We start from the raw sequence: 20,789 nt of genomic DNA, 5'->3' as shown, positions 1-20,789 counted from the left end.
CTTGTGCCATGTTGGTGTGCTGCACCCATCAACTCGTCAGCACCCATCAATTCATCATTTATATCAGGTATAACTCCCCAATGCAATCCCTCCCCCCTCCCCCCTCCCCATGATAGGCCCCGATGTGTGATGTTCCCCTTCCGGAGTCCTATTGGACATATTTTTTTACAAGAAAAAAACAAACAACCCCATCAAAAAGTGGGGAAAGGATATGAACAGACATTTCTCAAAAGAAGACATTCATACAGCCAACAGACACATGAAAAAATGCTCATCATCACTGGCCATCAGAGAAATGCAAATCAAAACCACAATGAGATACCATCTCACACCAGTTAGAATGGCAGTCATTAAAAAATCAGGAAACAACAGGTGTTGGAGAGGATGTGGAGAAATAGGAACACTTTTACACTGTTGGTGGGATTGTAAACTAGTTCAACCATTATGGAAAACAGTATGGCAATTCCTCAAGGATCTAGAACTAGATGTACCATATGACCCAGCCATCCCATTACTGGGTATATACCCAAAGGATCATAAATCATGCTGCTATAAAGTCACATGCACACGTATGTTTATTGCGGCACTATTCACAATAGCAAAGACTTGGAATCAACCCAAATGTCCATCAGTGACAGACTGGATTAAGAAAATGTGGCACATATACACCATGGAATACTATGCAGCCATAAAAAAGGATGAGTTTGCATCCTTTGTAGGGACATGGATGCAGCTGGAAACCATCATTCTTAGCAAACTATCACAAGAAGAGAAAACCAAACACCGCATGTTCTCACTCATAGGTGGGAACTGAACAATGTTTTCCCAGTTTCTATGTGAAAAATTCCTATCCAGGGATCTGGTGGAAAGAGGCTTATGTGACTGACAGGTGACCTGTTGGTTTGTAAACTAGAAGGAGAAATTGCCTGTGAAGTTCATGGTGTGGAGATATGTCAGGCCCACCAGCAGCCACTCCAGGCCTGGTTCATGACACACTGTTAAGTATAGGGTAATGTGCCAGAAAGAAATAAAGAGGCTCACTCTAGACAGCTGCACCTCATCGTAACATCTTACCGCCCAATACATTAAGACCTGATTTCCAGGTGTGAAAACCTGACGTGGAACCTGATTTTTGTCAGCTGGGAGGAATGAGAACACTGATGTCTTGTACACATTCAGCCCGGTGGAGAAGTTCAAATGAACACACAGGCTGTGTTCTGTGGTGACAGCTGGGTATGTGGAAGGGTAAAAGAAGAAATTAATACAGGGATCAATAACAGGTCCAAAGTCACAACAACCATTGAACTAGCAATACATAAGGATCAGGACTCCTGAAAACATGTCTGGTATAGCATAATAATAAAAGGCATCAGCATTCCTTGGTGACAGGAATCCCAGGGGCACCCATCCCTTTTTCCTGGAGAGGACCAGCTGGAACTCTTAGCCCTTCATAGTATTCTAGAGGTGACTCAGTAAGTCATTTTCTCTACTCTATATATACTCCTTACTCAGAGATGTCTTCTTAAAGATGCTCAAGTTGACATACAAATATGGGTAATAGGCCAGGTGTGGTGGCTCACATCTATAATCCCAGCACTTTGGGAAGCTGAGGCGGGCAGATCATTTGAGGTCAGGAGTTCGAGACCAACCTGGCCAACATGGTGAAACCCCATCTCTACTAAAAATACAAAAATTAGCCAGGCATGCTGGTGGAGGCCTGTAATTCCAGCTACTCAGGAGGCTGAGGCAGGAGACTCGCCTGAACCAAGGAGGTGGAGGCTGCAGTGAGCCGAGATCATGCCACTGCCCTCCAGCCTGGGTGACAGAGTGAGACTCCGTCTCAAAAAACAAACAAACAAAAACCAAGTATGGATAAACATAGGGTCCTATTGTTTATTCTCTTTCAAACTTTCTTGAGGACCATGGAGGTCCTTCAGATCCAGTAACGTCCCCATTCTCAGTTAAGTGAACGTACTGATCGCATGAGGAAGGAAGCATGAAAACACTGTGTCTTGAGATTTGAGGGCGACTTATTCAAGCAGTTTTTCCAGCTCTGGGACGGATCACTGTTCCCGTGGCACGCCTCACACCGTAGTAAGTCTCAGCAGAGCACCCGCACTCTGACTGCGGCTCCACCTCCAGGAGCGGCCCTGTCCCACCAAGTGCTCATTAACCAGCTGTTTCCCTCTTGATTCTCTTCCTGGAGACAGGAAGCAAGGTCTGCTCCACATCCTTGCTTCTTTCCAAAACCCAAAGCAATGGCCGTGTTTTCCAGAAAATCTCCCTAATGATAGAGAAACGTGATACATTCCCGTCCCAGGCTCCTTCTCCAGCTGTTGACCAATAGAAATGCAGCCAGCTGTCTGCACATTGGTCTCTTCTAGGTAGTTTGGCTCTAAGGTGAAGGGCAGTGACAAGGCATCGCACCAGAGTCTGGTATCCTCTCCATGGCACAGACGCCGGGCTCTGTGGGCAGCACAACTCCTGATGTAACTTTGCAGGATTCATATCTATTTGATTCCAGCCTGTCACGTGATGAGGAAACACTGTGAACACTTCAACTGCTTTTCAATTAGATAATGTAATTCCGAGTTCCTTCTGTTGTTTCTAGAAAAATTGTTCATAATCGGTTCTTACATCAAACAGAATCTGTTTCTGTTGTATATATTTTAACTTCATTTATTTATCCACTAAAATGTATTAATTAATGATAATTAAAATGTAGATAAGACTTTATTTAAAGGCTCTGAGATGATGAGAGCACAACCGTGGACTTTCACTTGTATATCCAAAATTTGGTTAAAAATTGTAAATCTAATTGTAACCCAAAGTAAAGCACTTCCCAATCTTTGGCATTAGCACGGTTTCCTACAAGCATAATAGTTTTCGAAGAAAGTATAAGCAACTATGATCGACCTCTCACCTCACTGCTTATTTTTGTGGAAGCTCTGCCTGGGGCCACATTTGTTCTTATGTATGTTTATTTTGAAAGGCAAACCATGGAAATAAAGCTTAGTTTTTAAATTTCCATATAATTATTACACAAAAAGGAAGAGTAAAATAGAAACTGTCAGATTAAACTTTAAAAACTAAATGCTATGGGCTAAGCTTTTACGTGAAATTAAAAATAAACGAATATTAAGCAAAATTGGCAGAAATACACTGTTTTCGTATGAACTGGTAACTCCTGTTTCCAGAGCAAATAGAAAACTGTTAATTACAAAGAAAGAAAAATACCAACTTAGTGCAGTTCTGTTTTTACGTGGCTGTGAGTGGCAGTCTGAGAATAAACAACAACTTTCCAAATGTTTGGAGGTGCGGTGAGAGACCATCCGTTCATGTCGCTGCCTCAAATCGGCTTCACAGGAAAGGTCTGATCCACGTCTGTCAAATTCCACTCACTGGGGTAACCCTGAACAGCAGTGACTGGGAGCAGAGCAAATGCACAGGAGGGAGGGGCAGGATGCTGGGAGGAGCATGGGATTTAAAGAAACCTGTGCATTGGGGCTACTTACTTACTTTTCCCCCTCCCCTGAGACCAAGTCTTGCTCTGTCACCCAGGCTAGAGTGCAGTGGAGCGATCTCGGCTTACTGCAACCTCCGCCTCCCGGGTTCAAGCAATTTTCCTGTTTCAACCTCCCGAGTAGCTGCGATTACAGGCATCCGCCAACATGCCTGGCTAATTTTTGTATTTTTAGTAGAGATGGGGTTTCACCATGTTGGTCAGTCTGGTCTTGAACTCCTGACCTCCTGATCTACCCGCCTTGGCCTCCCAAAGTGCTGGGATTACAGTCATGAGCCACTGTTCCCAGCCTTATTCCTTTACTTCATTAGTACTGGATGACAGGCCAGGGAGGATGAGCAAATATAAGTTTTCAGAGATGCATACTGGTAATTTTGGGTCTAGGAAGTCAGGAATCCCAACAAGCCCAGTGTCCCATGCAAAGCACATGGGTTCAGAGGTAATAAACTATTCAATCGTCTATACCACCATTGACTTCAGATTCTGTTTGTGTTTTTTAACTCACACGTATTTATGCATGTATTTAATCCAACACGTTTGACTACACATCACCGTGACAAGAGGTTTTCATACCCAACTTAAAAAATACATTGAAAATTTTTTAAAATATAACTTCTTTAAGTTTGAATTTTAAGTTAACAGTTAACTCTGAACAGAGACTGGAACAAATCAGATGTGAGCTTAAAATTTTGGCAGAGAAACAATTCTTTTAAGATGATCACTGGCCTTAAAGTGACTCAAAATCAGTATATGTCCCAATATGAAATTTGTGACACAATTTTTATGTCACAAAAATTGTGTACAGAATACAGAAACCGTAATTCTGTAGGCAGACCGGAAATATACCAAGTTGAAAGCTTTATTTTGTTTTCAAAAAGACTCCTGTGGCCGCATCATGCCCGTATCAGTAGCTTCTGCCTAGTTCAGGAACACGCAAAAACACGCAACATATTCCACATATAACTGAGGCAGGAGACTGTGGTGGATACTGCTACAGTGCTTCACCACTTTCCTTACAAAGGTTATATTTAAAGTCACTACACACTATGTAGGCAGTAGTCCTTATAGTTTTCTTTTGAAATTTTAGTTTTCTTAAAAAAAACTTCAATGAAGTATAACTGATAAAGTTTAAAGGGTACTGTTCCAACAAAAATTGTAAACGGATTGACATATAAGGAAGAAAGTCATAGGACAGTGTGACTCAGCGTCACTCAAGGAGCTCAGTGGGAAACCAGGCAAGGCCCTAAGAAGTTGCTTTCTCTTAACAATACCTGTCGGGGGCAACAGGTGGAGGGGTCTGGTACTTTCAATTTAGTCTACAAGGAAACCGGAAATGTGCTCCAGGAGGCCCCGGCGGCTTCTGAACTGCTCCTTCTATATTCTTAGCATATCATTATCGAAAAGAAGGAAGGGAAGGGAACGGGAGGGGAGGGGAGGGAGGGGAGGGAGGGGAGGGAGGGGAGGGAAGGGAGGAGGGGGGGAGGAAGGAGGGGGGGGGGGGGGGGGGGGGGGGGGGGAGAAAACTGTCTCCATATTTTTGTTTTTTTTTTAAAAACTTAAAGCCTGTTTAAGTTTCTTTTTGGTGTTCATTCCTTTTCCTTCTTCTTTCTTAGTTTCTTTTAAAGTGTATTAAAAACTTGATCATGAAGAGAAAATACTAAACAAGAAACTAAGCTTTGTAATGTAAAAATAGCCAAGTAAACTCTTGGGCAGTCAGCAAAAGGCATAAAAATTTTTTAAAAGCATTCATAAAAATTACTTTGTAATATGATTATGCAATAATATGATTTTTTACAACTTTTCAATAGAATAAATTGCAGAAACTTTAGAGGACAAAAATACAGATAACTATGCAATAGTCAGTGTATTGCGTACAATAAATATTTCTGGATTTGTTCACTAACTGAATGAACCAAAATTAAATAAAGCAAGATTGCTGGCCACAGAGAAAACACAGTAACAATAATAAAAAAATGACTTTTCAAATATATGAAAGTTACATATTTTTATCTTTTATCAATAACTGATAACTAGGTTACAGCTATAGTTTTGACTTTTAGGTGTGATACAAGAAATTTGTTATAATCGATGATAACTGACAATTATAATTGATTGCCTGACTTTCCTGCGATGATATAAACTTCGAAGAGGAAATTGGGATTCATTGAGGACTCACTGTCTGCCAGGCACTTGGCCAAGCATTGGTTTATCCAGAGCTCTCAGAAACCTATGAAGAGGGCACTGTGGCTACATCACTTCCTTGATTCTTCATATAAGGAAACTGCTGCTCTCCCAGGAAGTCGAGCATGAACTCTAAGACCTGCAGGGAGGACTAGGTGGCGTGGGTGCCAGCACATATCAGATCAACCCCTAAGACTGTGTTTTCTGTACTCAGCAACACTCCCTCTCAGTCCTACACCGATACATTTTCCCCAGCTGATTTTTTTTTTTTTTAACCAAAGAAAATATGCCTAATGTAAAGGAAAAAGATTGCATGAAATATTCATTTGGTGCAAAAGTAATTGCGGTTTTTGTCACGGCAATACTTTGGCACCAACCTAATAACACAAGGAAATGGCATATGCAAGTACTCAGCACACTGATATTTAAATCTTGACTTTAGAGACTCTTGCGAGTACATTCCCTGTTAACTGATTTTAACTCAGCCCTAAGGTAAAGTTAGAACTAATTCCTTTTTTTTTTTTTTTGAGACAGAGTCTCGCTCTGTCGCCCAGGCTGGAGTGAGTGGCGCGATCTCGGCTCACTGCAAGCTCCGCCTCCCGGGTTCACGCCATTCTCCTGCCTCAGCCTCCCAAGTAGCTGGGACTACAGGCGCCCGCCACCGTGCCCGGCTAATTTTTTGTATTTTTAGTAGAGACGGGGTTTCACCGTGTTAGCCAGGATGGTCTCGGTCTCCTGACGTCGTGATCCGCCCGTCTCGGCCTCCCAAAGTGCTGGGATTACAGACTTGAGCCACCGCGCCTGGCAGAACTAATTCTTAATGGTCTCTCCAACTATATTGTTTCCAGGCCTTGGATGTATTTTTCTATCGTATTTTACTGATCAAATAATAAACAGTTTATATTAAGGGCCTCGTTTATTAAGGGCGGGTCAAGAAGAAAGGCATGTTAACTCTACGAGGTATTAAAATTTTAATTGAAGATGTATTAATTTTATAATAAGAATAATTCTTGACATGAAAAATTCTTCATGATATATGATTACATATAAAGGATAAGGATAATTGATGACATGAAAAATTCTTCATGATATATGATTACATAAAAAGGCAGGTTATAAAAAGAGTCCATAGGGACTATATGTAAGCTTATGTATGTATGTATAATATATATAAATAAGAAACATATATATAAGAAACATAGAAATATATTTCTCTATGTATAAGAAATACATACATAAATATGTATATATAAGAAACATATAAAGAAGTATATTTCTATATATGTAAGAAATATATAAAATGCAATAAAATCTACAATACCTTTTCTAAAATTCAAAGCTTATTCACTACTAGTTTGACAGGTGATTGATACTGTACTTCTTCTTTTCGGATATAACTCACAAATTTTGCTGTAAGGAATATACACTGCATTATGAGAAATGAACACTTGACTTTTAAGTTAACATAAAATCGGAGGATGAATGCCCCCATGAGAGGGGTCTTCCCAAAGCACAAGAGTGATGAGGGTTCATCACCGTCTCCCTCTGTGCCAGGGGACACATCCTGCCAGCAGCATGCATAAGGGCAGCTTCGGGGAGACTGGCACCTCAGGGTCCCCGGGCTCACACCAGCCTCCTGCTCTTGGCAAGCTCCTTCCCATCCACTTCCTAAAGCCCAAGAGGAGCTTTGTTAAGTCACATCACTGCAACTGGTTCATTTAAGTTCTGCCATACATGTGCGGGATGTGCAGGCTTGTTCCATAGGTAAATGTGTGCCATGGGGGTTGGCTGCACCTGCCAACTCATCACCTAGCTACTAAGCCCCGCATGAGTTAGCTATTTTTCCTAAAACTTATTTTCCCCAGTTATTAAAATAGCTATTTTAGCTATTTTAACATTAGCTTATATTTACTTTAATTTTAAAATTTTACTATTTTAACATTTTGAGAATATGTTATTATATCCAATTTTTCATTAACACTTTAGCACAACTATACCCATAATGATTCTTTAGTGAAGTTTTTGTGGTTGTTTCCTTTTTGACTCCTCTATCCTAACAGAACATTCACTAACCCCATATTTTTTAATTTTCTGTATGCTCATGTACATAAGCATATCGGGACACAGGTTTTACATGTGTCTAAACACCCAATCCTACAAAATTATGACAAGAAAAGAAAAAAATAATATTTAATGTTTGCATACAATACACAAATTATTAGACAAAGCAAGGAAACATTATGTGAATCATTCTGAAACAATGTGAGACCTGGTAAATCTAATTGGTCCCTCACTGAACTGGCTCAACTCTTAGGCATAGTGACACATATTTTAGAATAAGGGACAAAGATTCCAAGAAAGCTCCTCTAGAGAAACATGGGCCTCCAGTTGAGCAGGAAAATGTGATTCTCAAAATAAACCTGAAGATGCTTGTTTTCGTTCCTTCTTATGACATCTTCAACTGTATAAATTATTTCTTCCAGAAAGATACTCTTACTAATAAAAGGGATACCTTCTTTTATTTATTTTCTAATCTTACTTGCAAAGATAGTGTTACTGGGCTGAGTAGAATGAATTTTCTTTAGTCTCCTAAACCCGAGCTTTTTAATTTATCACAAGCACTGCAGGGCTAGATAGAGCTTTATCCTGTGCAGGGTTGAACCTGAGAATAAGCAGGCTACCGAGGTGAGGTAGACATGGTAGAAATCTGTATCTAATTCCGCCGCATAGTAGCACAGATTTACCTGGGGCTCTGTTTCAAAATTTGGGGTGGGGCTTCTGTTTTGTGCCTTTAACTAACTAAGTGCTGCACCAGGGCCACACTCAATGACTTCTCCAGATTACACATTTGAGAATCTTAGGTAGCAGTTGGGAAAAGAACGCACGGACAACAGCATGCTTACATGAGACACAACACCCTACAACTCTTGTGAGAGTATTTTAAAAAGCATACACAGTCAGAATCAGACCATATTGCAGTAAACAGCGAGAATCCCTGGCAATTTTGTTCAGCTATTTTTTTTACTTAAGGTTTTTGAGTTTTATGCCATTTCTTCCTGAAGCTTCACCATCTTTATGAGTCTGTCCTCTTTGAAATATTGTTTTTCCGGTTTTAATAATATGCGTATAAATTCTGTGTACTAGAGTGTATCTTAGTTCAGAAATAAAACAAAACAAAACGATATGGAATAATAAAAAACTAGAGCAGGCAGACAGCTAGGGATGATCCGGGACTTCTAACCAAAAATTATGACATGCCAGTGATGGCCCATTAACCTCCTCCTCCACCCCCTGCTTTGTCAGATATATTTGAAAAATTTTAAAAACTAAGTTTTAAAATTAAGTTTGTTTCTATTTTAAAATTAACTTTGTTTCCATTTTTCTAGGAAAAGGCAGGAAGTTTAAAAAATAAAGGCTACATTAATCCTGAAGAGTTTAAAATGCATCATCGAATTTGTTTAAGCTGTGCAACAGACATGGTATCTAGTGGACCAGAGACAGTGTCTGGAACACTGAGAATGATCAACAAATGCGAAGTATTTAATTTCTTCTTCTATTCCTTGGGATAAATTAGAAGAAACTGGAACCTAGCTACAAAAAAAAAAAAAAAAAAAAGCTTTTGATACTTAAAAGCCCACTCTTTTGAGTTCAGTTAATCTCTCGTTCTGCAAGAACATGTTTTGTGTCAAATGGACAGATGCCACGGCAGATTGGGTGAGTCTTCCTAGCTAGCAAACTCCTCTGGTCATCTGCATAGTTATCTACTTAAAGATACGAAGAATTGCATTGACAGTGTCTAGCACATCATTTGGGATACAGTAGGCGCTTAACAAATGCTGCATTACATGGCCTAGAAGGCTCTAGGGAGATGGATACAGAACGTTCTGATACACCTAAGACCTCAAGACATAATTATGCTGTCCCCCTGTGCAGAGGTAACTGGGACAATATTTGTGGGCATTCATTCTCTATCGTTCCTCCAGTCATGCAATTTTTTTTCTGTCACACAAGGAGGAGAAAAGAGTTTGATTAAAGCTGTTGGATCTTTCCTTAAGTCCTTGCAGCTGCATCAGCAAAAGGCTGACACTAATATCTATCTTCCCATCACCATTCTGGTCCTCACGGTTTCTTGTAGATGTGTGGATTTCATGTTTTCCTCTGAGAGCTGAATGAGTTAACGTGATTGCTTCAGGCTTATTTACCACAGTGTGCAATAAATACTTCACGTATAGCAAATCCTCCTGGTGCTAGAGACAGTGGGACAAGATTTCATTCAGCACTGGTTGATACATTTCAGGACATCCCCTAAACCTATTCCTCATTTTCCATGGCCCCTGACTTTACAAGTAAGACTCTCTCTCTGAACCCATTATTATATAATAATAATATATAGACGATAAGATTGACTTGCTAATTTTCAAGCTGACCAGGACACCCCCATTATCGGGGAAAGCAGGAGACTTTGAACAAGAAACTAGGGACACCTCTGTGAGCTATTCCATTCCTCATCGCTCCTAAATAAGACACGGTAGACGCCTGCTTTCTGGGAAGAGTGAGATCAAAGGAGCTTTGAGGATTTTGTTATGAATGCAAGATGCTCTCTACCCTGGAAGAGCGAAAAGCGATGCTAATCCCCACATATTCACCTATAGCACATTGGTCCCGAGCTGTGCAAGGTATTGAGCAAATAAGATACTTTGAAACTTCGAGTCTATTAGGTGAGCTCATTGGTCAAAGGCATTGTCCCTGGGAAGTGCAGAACTGCTCGGGTCTTTATCCACTGCCTTTCCCATATTTTAATGTGATCTTTTCCCTTCAGTTGTAGATTGCTTTCCATGTGGTATATTAGCAACAGCAGTTGACTGCTACTGCAGATACACCAGTTCAGATAAACTTGAGCTCATATCTTTCGGCAGCAAAACCTTATACAACGTACATCATCTAAAAGGTGATTTTCCTAACGTCTTGTCCTTCAACAGGCCAATTTCTAAGGTGTGGCATTAAGGGTACTTATTACTTTATGTACAAACTACATTAGGACACTCAATGTCCTTCCATTTAAAATCGCAATGCTAAAATAGTTCTTAATACACATGGCACACTGATAAATTTAGAGCTTTTAGGTTATATAACTTATTTAAATTTCTGTAACAGGGTAAGAACTCAAACATACTAAATATACATCTACGAATGAAACTGTCACTGTTGGAGTTTGTTTTTTTTTTTTTTTTTTTTTTGGTAATGCAATCAGTGAGTTAATTGGAAATAATAAAATGTACAGAAGTTTATAGTCATCAAAATGAAACCAGAATCATTTTCTAAACACAGATATGGCCTTATCCTAAGACTTTTGAAAAATCTCAGGGAAGAGAAAACATTTCTTTCAAAAACAACCTGGAATTTAAATTTTTTTAACAATAGACATGGTTCAACATTGCCGTTTCCTTATGAGCAAACATTTTTGAAAGTAAAACTTGTTAATTAATTGATTAATGAAACATACCTTTTTGTTAGAAAAAGCAAAAATGTGAGTGAATATGAGTCATTGTTCAAATGTTGTGAAAGTAATAGATGTTGGAGAAAAGAGTCCTCCTGTGTTTAAATACATAAATAGCATTTGGTCCATGGCTGTATTTCCCATCTGAGAACTTCAGTAGTCATGAAAACTCACAGAGGGAAAATGGTGCTAAGTGTTTTTAATAAATTCTACCTATTAAAAAGAGGCAGTGAGTACAAAAGTCACAGGAAATTTCATTTAAGAAGATGACTACACAATGAAAACCTGAAGTTATTTCCTACTCTACTGTCAAGTATAGACGCTTAAAATATATTAAATCAGTGTAAATGTAACAGATTTAAATATTCCATATGAGAAACATCCATTTTGTTCAAATTTTTGTGTGTATCCATTCTTTCAATATTTAATTACATTCACGATTTAAAAGAAACACATGCATGAAGAGTACATATGCATGCACACACACACGCCCACACAACACGCACACAAACACAACACACTCTTAATAAGTCCAGTCCAAGCATGTCATTGATGAAACTAAATGAATGAAAGTGAAGTAAGAGGGGTTAATAAAATCTTATTTAAACCATAAAAATGGTCTGGGTGTAGTGGCTCACACCTTTAATCCCAGCACTTTGGGAGGCCAAGGCAGGCAGATCACTTAAGGTCAACAGTTTGAGACCAGCCTAACCAACATGGCAAATCCCCGTTGCTACCAAAAATACAAAAATTAGCTGGGCATGGGGGTTTTCGCCTGTAGTCCCAGCTACTCGGAAGGCTGAGGAAGGAGAATCACTTGAACCTGAGAGGCAGAAGCTACAGTGAGCCAAGATCGCACCTCTGCACTCCAGCCTGGATGACACAGTGTGACCCCATCTCAAAAAAAACCCATCAAAATGAATGAAATCTCATACATGTACAACATGGATGAACCTCAAAAGTACTACGCTAAGTGAAAGACGCCAGGCACAAAAGACCTTAGATTCAATAATTTCATTTAGAAGAAACATTCATAATGGGCAAACCCATGGAGCTGGATAGCAGGCACTATTGATGGGAGGTGGAGGGGGAGGGAAACGGGGACTGCTTATGGGCTTAGGGTTTCCTTTTGGGGTGATGAAACATCTGGGGATTAGACAGAAGTGATGGTTACACAACACGGTCATGGCGAAAGTGCCCCTGAACTGCACATTTTAGAATGGTTAACTAGGTCAAGTTTTTTTGTTTTTTGTTTTTTTTTTTTTTAATGGAGTCTCACTCTATCAGCCAGGCTGGAGTGCGATGGCGTGATCTCAGCTCACTGTAATCGCCACCTTCCAGATTCAAGTAATTATCCTGCCTCAGCCTCCCGAGTTCCCGAGTAGCTGGGATTACAGGTGCGCACCACCATGTCCAGCTAATTTTTTGCATTTTTAGTAGAGATGAGGTTTCACCATGTTGGTCAGGCTGGTCTTGAACTTCTGACCTCACGATCTGCCTGTCTCGGCCTCCCAAAGTGCTGGGACTATAGGCGTGAGCCACCATGCCCAACAAACTAGGTCTAGTTTTATACTATCTGATTTTCCTTTGAGATGGGGTCTTGCTCTGTTTCCCAGGCTGGAAATGCCATGTCTTGGCTCACTGTAGCCTCAATCTCCCAGGCTCAAGGGATCCTCCCTTCTCAGCCTCCTGACTAGCTGGAACTACAGGCATATACCACCACACCTGGCTAAGTTTTGTATTTTTTGCAGAGACTGGGTTTTACTATGCTGCCCAGGCTGGTCTCAAACTCCTGGGCTCAAGTGATCTGCCTGCCCCAGCCTCCCAAAGTGCTGGGATTAAAAGCATGAGTCCCTGTGCCTGACTGAATTTTATCTCAAGAATAAAATAAACACTGAAAGAAAGGATTGTCCAATATCAGGTGTTGGAGCTTCATCCAGTACTCATGAATCTCAAAGCAGATTTTTTTACTCATTAGAAGTGTATATACCCTTTATATACACTTATGTGAACTTTAACGTGTGTTTTAAAACTAAAAACAATGTAGAGAGGCCACTTCTAGTTAGTGAAGTCCTTTAAATTGGAGACACTTTTCCACAATTCGAAGCAACAAAAGGGTATGGACTGCCTGTCTGTGTTTTCTAAATCATCCCCCTTGTTGAAGGTAAGGTTATATTTTCTTTCTTCAATGCATTTATTGCCAATATCCTGTTAACTGCAGCAGAGGGGCTGCTGTCTGTCCCTGTCCAGCATCACCTTCCTGATCCTGTCACAAAAGAGGAGTGTTGGGGCACTGAGGCAGAGGCAAACCACAGCCCAACTCTCAGCGTCTCCCAGACGCCAACTGCACATACTTTAAAAATATTTTTTAGGGAGTCAGCTTCCAATTACTTGAAGAGAAGGACCCATCTTTTTTTCATCAAAAGCAAGAATAAAGCGGATTTTTCATTAAAATGAAGGAAGCACTCAAAGGTCTCCTGGGACGTACAGATCCAATCCTCTAGTGTAAAATACAAAGGGAAGCTTTTGATTTTGTTTTTAATGTTTTAAAAGATGAATGTGGATACAGTTTTAGGAGGTGGACTGCGTGCCACAATGAAGACAGCTCCCATCTCAGCCCTTACGGCCTCACGCTGGCCCGGAGTTACTCCCCTGCACTGAAGAAAGCAGACAAGGCTCGTGACGTTATCATCAATGGTGGTTTTGAAAGTAAGAAAACAGGCTGGGTGCAGTGGCTCATGCCTGTAATCTCAACACTTTGTGAAGCCTAGGTGGATGGATCACCTGAGGTCAGGAGTTCAAGACTAGCCTGACCAACACAGTGAAACTCCATCTCCACTAAATTCAAAAACAAAAACAAACAAACAAACAAACAAATTAGCCGGACGTGGTGGCATAATCCCAGCTACTTGAGAGGCTGAGGTGGGAGAATCACTTTAACCCTGGAGGTGGAAGTGCAGTGAGCTGAGATGGTGCCATTGCACTCCAGCCTGGGCAACAGAGGAAACTCCATCTCAAAAGAGAGAGAAAGAAGGAAGGAAGGAAGGAAGGAAGGAGGGAAGGAGGGAAGGAGGGAAGGAGGGAAGGAGGGAATTTAAATTTAATTCTGTGCTAGGCACAGAATTAAAGGGAACTGATGGATGAATTTTCAGAGTAATATTTTCTTGCGATGGTTGGATTCTTTCCCCACACACAGAAGTTTGCACCTGCTGTTGTTGCTCTTGTGGTGAGGACGCAGGTGCTGACATCATGCTGACAACTCAGCCAGGGCTGTGGAAAGTTCCCCAAACCAGCACCAGTTCCCCACACGCCGTCGTGCCCACTCACGGGACACCACTGCCATGTTTCACAGAGGAAAACGGATGGTTTTTGACTAAAAGACGAAAACTTTTATGAAAAATAAAATAACTCATGTGTGGCAAATGTAGACATTAAAGCCATCAACATTTTATCTTTATATGGAAAGTGGGTACAGTTACATAGAAACACACAGCAAAGTTTTTATAGGGTCAATTAATTTAAAAATGTAATTCAGAAAATTATTTATAGATACCATTATCATTTAATTTTTAATTTTTTTTTTACTTTGGGTTAGAAACATAGAAGCCCTTCCTGATAATGTTTCTTTTTAATTATTTAAAGCCAATATCTCTTGAATATCCATAGGTTAAAAAAACAACAGTGAAATGCTATTTAAATCTCAGACTTTATACAGAAATTAACACAAAATGGATCACAGACTTGAAAATATATCAAATGCAAAGTGATAGAAAAAATAGAGGAACACATCAAGATCTAGGTGTTGGCAGAGTTCTTAGACTTGACATCAATACCATGACCCATAAAAAGAAAAGATGATAAATTTAAAACTTCTGCTGCTCAAAGGACCCCGTGAAGAGGAGAAAAGTCAAACGAGAGACTGGGAAGAATTTTGTCAATCATATACCTGACAAATGACTATTGCATAGAATAAAGAACTCTTGAAACTCAATCTTAAAAAACAAACAAAAAAATCCAAACTATTCCATTAGGACGTGAGCAAAAGGCATGAACAGACATTTCCCGGTATGGATGGAGATCATCACCAGACAAGGTACTCTCATCGTTAGCCTTCAGGAAACAGCAAGTGAACACCACAGAAAGCTGCCACCGCACATCTATCAAGAAAGCTAAAATAAGACAGAGGGACCGCACCGAACGCTGGAGAGGATGTGGAGAAACTTCATCGCCCACACATGGTCGGTAGGGATGACAGACAGTACCGCCATGCTACAAAAATGCTTGGCAGTTTCTTATAAAACCAAACTTGCAAATACCATATGTCCCAGTACCATTTATACTCTTGGACATTTTTCCCAGAGAAACGAAAACTTATAACCACACCAAATCCTGTTCATAACAGCTCATAGCAGCATTGTTTGTGACAGTGAAGTCTGGAATCAACCCAGACGTCCTTCAATGGGTAAATGGTGAAACAAACTGTTACATCTGTACCATGAAATTCTACTCCACCGAAAAAAGGGACTGAATTATTGACATAGGCCACAACTTGGATGAATGTATTTACTCATTCAACAGAGAAAAGGAGGACTTTAATGGAAAAAACAGAGAATTGATGATATTTTATCCTAAGAAAAATAACATGCTGCACATATGATGTAATTTACATATTCCATATAAACATGTAATTTAATAACTTACCATCTTAAAACGCAATGTTAACATATTTGCTCACGTATTTTTAAAAGTGAGAGATTATCAGCTTCTTATCAGGATGATGACTCACAAGATCTCCAATGTTAGAATTTCACCGAGATAATGCTGTTACTAAGTAAAGAAACGAAGCACACTGCTAATAGACACACACACGATTGTGAGAAGCCGAGGGCGGAGTGGGGGGATGTTTGACTCTGAAGTATCAGGCCTAGGCAGTAAACTCAGCTCTGCTCCCTATGGAGTCCTGTGGCCTCCACACAGAGTCACTGCCGGCTCTCTTGAGCTTCAGAGCCTATTTTGCTAGGCCCTGCTCCGTACTTCCTAAAACACCACTGCACAGTTGCCAGTCATAAAAGTTCAACTGCCAAAAAGGTTGAGTTATGCTAGAATGAGAACACAGCAGTGTTTTGCATCTCCTCTTCTTCCTTGTGATTGTGAAACTAAAGCGAAAGAGATCATTTCAACCCTAATTCTGCACATCAGATATTTCCCATGTAAATTATTAAAGGAAAAACAAACACAAATATAATGAAAGAAGAAGAAAAGTTGTAGTTCAGGTGAAATCGGTAACCATGTTCCTCTCTTGGTGTTTGTTTTTTGAGGGAGACCATGTTTGGATAAAATGGAAGCTGTGATTCCAGCAAGCTCACCCTTGTGCATCTGGGACTGGCCCACCTCCCTGGGCTCTCTAAGGGGGGTCGCTCCCTCATCTGGTCAGGGGCTGGGGCTCAGCGGAGGCAGGGACACTGGCTTTACCGCCAACCCTGGTTTCCTTTGCATTTTGCGCTGTGGTTAATTGACTGAACTGGGTTTCATTTGTGTGTTGGTCAAATCCCAAACATTCTGATCCTGACAGCACTAGCATTTTAGGGAAAGTAGAGCTAGGAGTCTTTGCTCAGCCTCTGAGTTGACACCAAGCCCTCCAATTTAGACCTGAGCCAGAACTCTGCAGCTGAGTAGCCAACTTCAATACAACTTCTAATCTTTTTTTAAATGACTTGGGTTCCCACTCTGCTATCAGCTTATTTGACGATAGCTCCTGTGGGAGCCCTAAGGTAAGAGAGGTTCTCGTCAGAGAAAGAGACATTGATACGTTCCTGGCTTTAATTTCATCTTACTACCATAAAAAAATACTTGCCCTTCACACTAAAGTACCATGCACCATCAGTAAGAGAGATGTTTAATGGAAAGTAATTGAAACGAAATCTTAAACATTATGAGCTCAAACATCTAGAAAGGCAACAAAGACAGAACAGAATGTTCCTGGAAGCTCAGATTTAGCCCAGGTCTCTGTGACTTTGTTTAAAGAAATGAATCAAAAAATAAATAACTGAAAATTAAAAACAGTAAGAGCTTCGTAAAGACATTCATAAAATTAGAAGCATAACGCCCCCCCCACCCCACCCCCAGTGCTAACTATACAGGGTAGAAATAAACGTGTAAATGAATGAATAAAAAGAGAAATGGAAGATGAGTTGTCTTTAAAGGAGAGAATTCTAGATTTTCGTGATTGAACATCCAGCCACAGACAGGAAAAAGCCACGGAGAGCTTTGTGCTTACTCTCGGAAATGCTTTCACACCTGAATGGTGAGAGTTTGCAGAACTCTTGATGCATCGCCCTGGATTCATGGAGACAGGCTCTTTGGTGTTACTGGGCCGCCTACAACACTCTCAGAGCCAAGGGCTCATTCCTGGATGCTTCTCCTACCTCGACACGTGGGCAGAGGGCTACTCCACTGGCCGTTGCTCCGACACTGGGCTCGGGATGCGCCCTGCAGCAAATAGCCCGTGTTACAGGTGAAATTCACGACGTCATTCAGGTTGAACTCGCTGCCGTTAGTGAACCCGTGGGCAGGGTTTCCAGGGTGGCCACAGGTGATGGCTGTAGAGAGACAGGTCAACGCCATTGTTAAATATCGAACAGGTCATCACCTTCACTTGGGATCATTTACTAAGAAACATGCAGGCAGGCTAACTGTATGGGCTGAAGGTTATCCACTAATCAGGCAGTTTACAGATGGTATTTATATTCGGAAGGGAATATTGGGAGCTAGAACCACAGGCTGACCCTATAGGCTTTTAATATAATTGTGGAAAATAACAAACACCTGCCAAATGCACGTTCTTCATCATCATAATTATTACTTCTCTCTTGAATCATGACAGAATACCAAATGCTTTAAAAATGAAGCAGTGAAAAACAAGAGATGCTAAAAATTCTTGTATTAATCATGCGTTTTGAATATTTTCTCCATACACACCAGCTGAGTTTGCAAAGCCCACCTTTTGAGACAGTATGGGGATTTGATACTTTAAATTGTCCATGTATAAATTATTGCAATATCAATTTACACATCATGAAATTAGCAAAATAACTAAGCACACTCAGGTCCTATTTTGTTGAGAATCTCTGTTGTATGATCCTTTGAAATGTAGGGAACTGTCATTATGTCATGCCCCAGATAACAGCAAGACAGATCAGGGAGAGATATCCATCATTCACCCTTTCAAAAGAAACATACGACAGTAATAAAACTGGTGTTTTCTTCCCCATTTATCTTGTCAACAATGTTTTTTCCTCTAAGTAAAGCTTTTACCCTTGAACTTTGTACATTTTCACAGCACTATTACATATAATCCTTGTCACTTTTATTAACGTTTCTTTTGTCTAATTCATAGGAAAATACACAATATTTTAGAAAAACAATTGGTTTAAGGGAAATTGGGCAATAAAGTGAGAGTATATTATTCTAAAAATAATCAATATTTATATCTGAAGTTATGTAGTTCAACGTTGATCATTCATTACATGTAATTTTACCTCTTTCTATTTTTTTTTTTTGTGTGTTTGGAAAACAGAGTCTTGCTGTGTTGCCCAGGCTGGGGGACAGCAGCACGATCTCTGCTCACTGCAACCTCCATCTCCAGGGTTTAAGCAATTCTCCCGCCTGAGCCCCTTCTAGTAGCTGGGATTACAGGTGCGTGCCACCACGCCAGGCTAATTTTTATATTTTTAGTAGAAATGGGGTTTTGCCATATTGGCCAGAGTGGTCTTGAACTCCTGACCTCAGGTGATCCACCTGCCTTGGCCTCCCAAAGTGCTGGGATTACAGTCGTGAGCCACTGCGCCTGGCCAGTTTTACCTCTTTCAAGTAAAAGAAAGAGTGCTTACAAAACTCCCTATATTCTTGATGAAACAATGACAAAAATACACGTAACATGGATGAGGCAGGGAGTGGCACTGTTTCTAAGACTGCAAAGCTGCCCAGCAGACCCCAGACCCTGCACGTCCACCCTCCTACAATCAGCTTTTCTCTCCACCCAGTTTATCCTGTGATAATATCAGGGAGGAGGAATCCATGACACTACTTACCCAGGGATCCATTGAAAATGAATTAATAAGCAAATTAAATGTGGAGTCAGGAAAAGGAGTTTGAAGGCAAGAAAACGGGAAGGAGATCCAAGAGAAAAAAGAAAGCGTGCACATGACAGCTCTCCCGTTCTCTTTCTTTGTACAGGCAAAACCAAAAGTTTGCTGTTCTGTTTCACAGTGAAGATTAAACAGGTGTGTATTGTGACCTAATAACCAAAGACACTGTGGCAAAAGGAAGCATCTGATGAATTCATCCACAAAGAGCGCACTTACGGACACAGACTGGCGTTTGTCCAGACCACTTGTGGTCTTGCAGGCATATCCTCACGGAAGTTCCCACGAGCCGGAAACCAGGATTGCACTGGTAAACCACAGTGTCTCTGTAACTGAAACCATCTCCACTAATGTGGCCATTCACAATTGGGTCTGGGGAACCGCAGTGGCCAGCTAAAAGCATAAAACCAGTTTTAAAATTTAGAGTGTTTGTCATTTATAAAAGTAGTACCTTCATAACTTACTTTTACTATCAAGTCAATAACAGTATTAAAGGCACAACTTATTGAAATCTTTTTCTTCACATATATATGTATACTTCTAAATAGTTTTTCTTTTTATCATTTTTTTCAGAAATCATAGATAAAATAATATTTCTAATATGAAATGGTTTGTATTTTCCTAGTTGTGATTTTCCCATCTATTCATTTCATTTATTTTGCTTACCTGTATTCTGTTATTTACCTTGTTATACTATTTTCAAATCAAAGCAAAAAGTAAAGAAGGAATTCTTGGAATTAGCATGAACAGGGCTTCTTAACCTATTGATTATGGGTAGTTAGGAGACTGGTGAGGAGGGCTTCTAATCTGACACACTAGAAAATCAAAGTACCTGTGAAATTCCAAGTGGAAAGACAGGGATCGGAGAATAAGTTCAACGTGAATTATGAAAATCTGAGTTACGAGTGAGCTGATGTCTGGGAAAAATGGCCCAGAATCAGTTGAAAAGAGAAGTCTAGAGTTCGAGGGACGGATGTGCTGAAGTTAGCGTAGGCTTGGGAAAACAGGACCATGCACAGCTGACGGTTCAAACTAACAGGTGGCAGGGCTTACCCAGGAGCACAGTGAAAGAACAGGAAGAAGGGCAGGATCGGGGCAGGCGTCTTTACTTAAGGGGAGACAGAATGTCCGTGTAGACAGTAAAACGATTGACAAACATGGCATTGAAAGAGCTTTATCCCACCTTTTTTATTTTTATTTATTTTTAGTTTTTAGACAGGTTCTTGCTTTGTCACCCAGGCTGGAATGCAGTGGTATCATCACGGCTCACTGCAGCCTCAAACTCTTGGGTTCAAGTCATCCTTTGGCTTGAGCCTCCTGAGGAGCTGGGACTACAGGTACACGCCACCATACCCGAGTAGTTTATTATTATTATCAGCAGTACTAGTAGTAGTAGTAGTAGTAGTAGTAGTAGTAGTAGTAGTAGTAGTAGTAGTAGTAGTAG

At 40.4% G+C, this 20,789-nt stretch overlaps 1 protein-coding gene across 1 annotated transcript in view; it reads right to left on the bottom strand.

Moving 5' to 3' along the window:
• The window catches only part of CSMD1 (CUB and Sushi multiple domains 1), a 2,063,566-nt gene that overhangs the window by 47,417 nt on the left and 1,995,360 nt on the right, over positions 1 to 20,789 (bottom strand). Inside the window, exons 52-53 of the mRNA XM_026453909.1 lie at positions 19,565 to 19,738; positions 17,627 to 17,800 (exon numbers count right to left, since the gene is read on the bottom strand). Of these exons, the coding sequence (XP_026309694.1) occupies positions 17,627 to 17,800; positions 19,565 to 19,738 (348 nt within the window). The remainder of the gene's footprint in view (positions 1 to 17,626; positions 17,801 to 19,564; positions 19,739 to 20,789) is intronic.

This window comes from Piliocolobus tephrosceles, chromosome 7, assembly GCF_002776525.5.
Source record: "Piliocolobus tephrosceles isolate RC106 chromosome 7, ASM277652v3, whole genome shotgun sequence".
Taxonomy (NCBI): domain Eukaryota; kingdom Metazoa; phylum Chordata; class Mammalia; order Primates; family Cercopithecidae; genus Piliocolobus; species Piliocolobus tephrosceles.
This window is presented reverse-complemented; position numbering and strand designations above follow the sequence as displayed.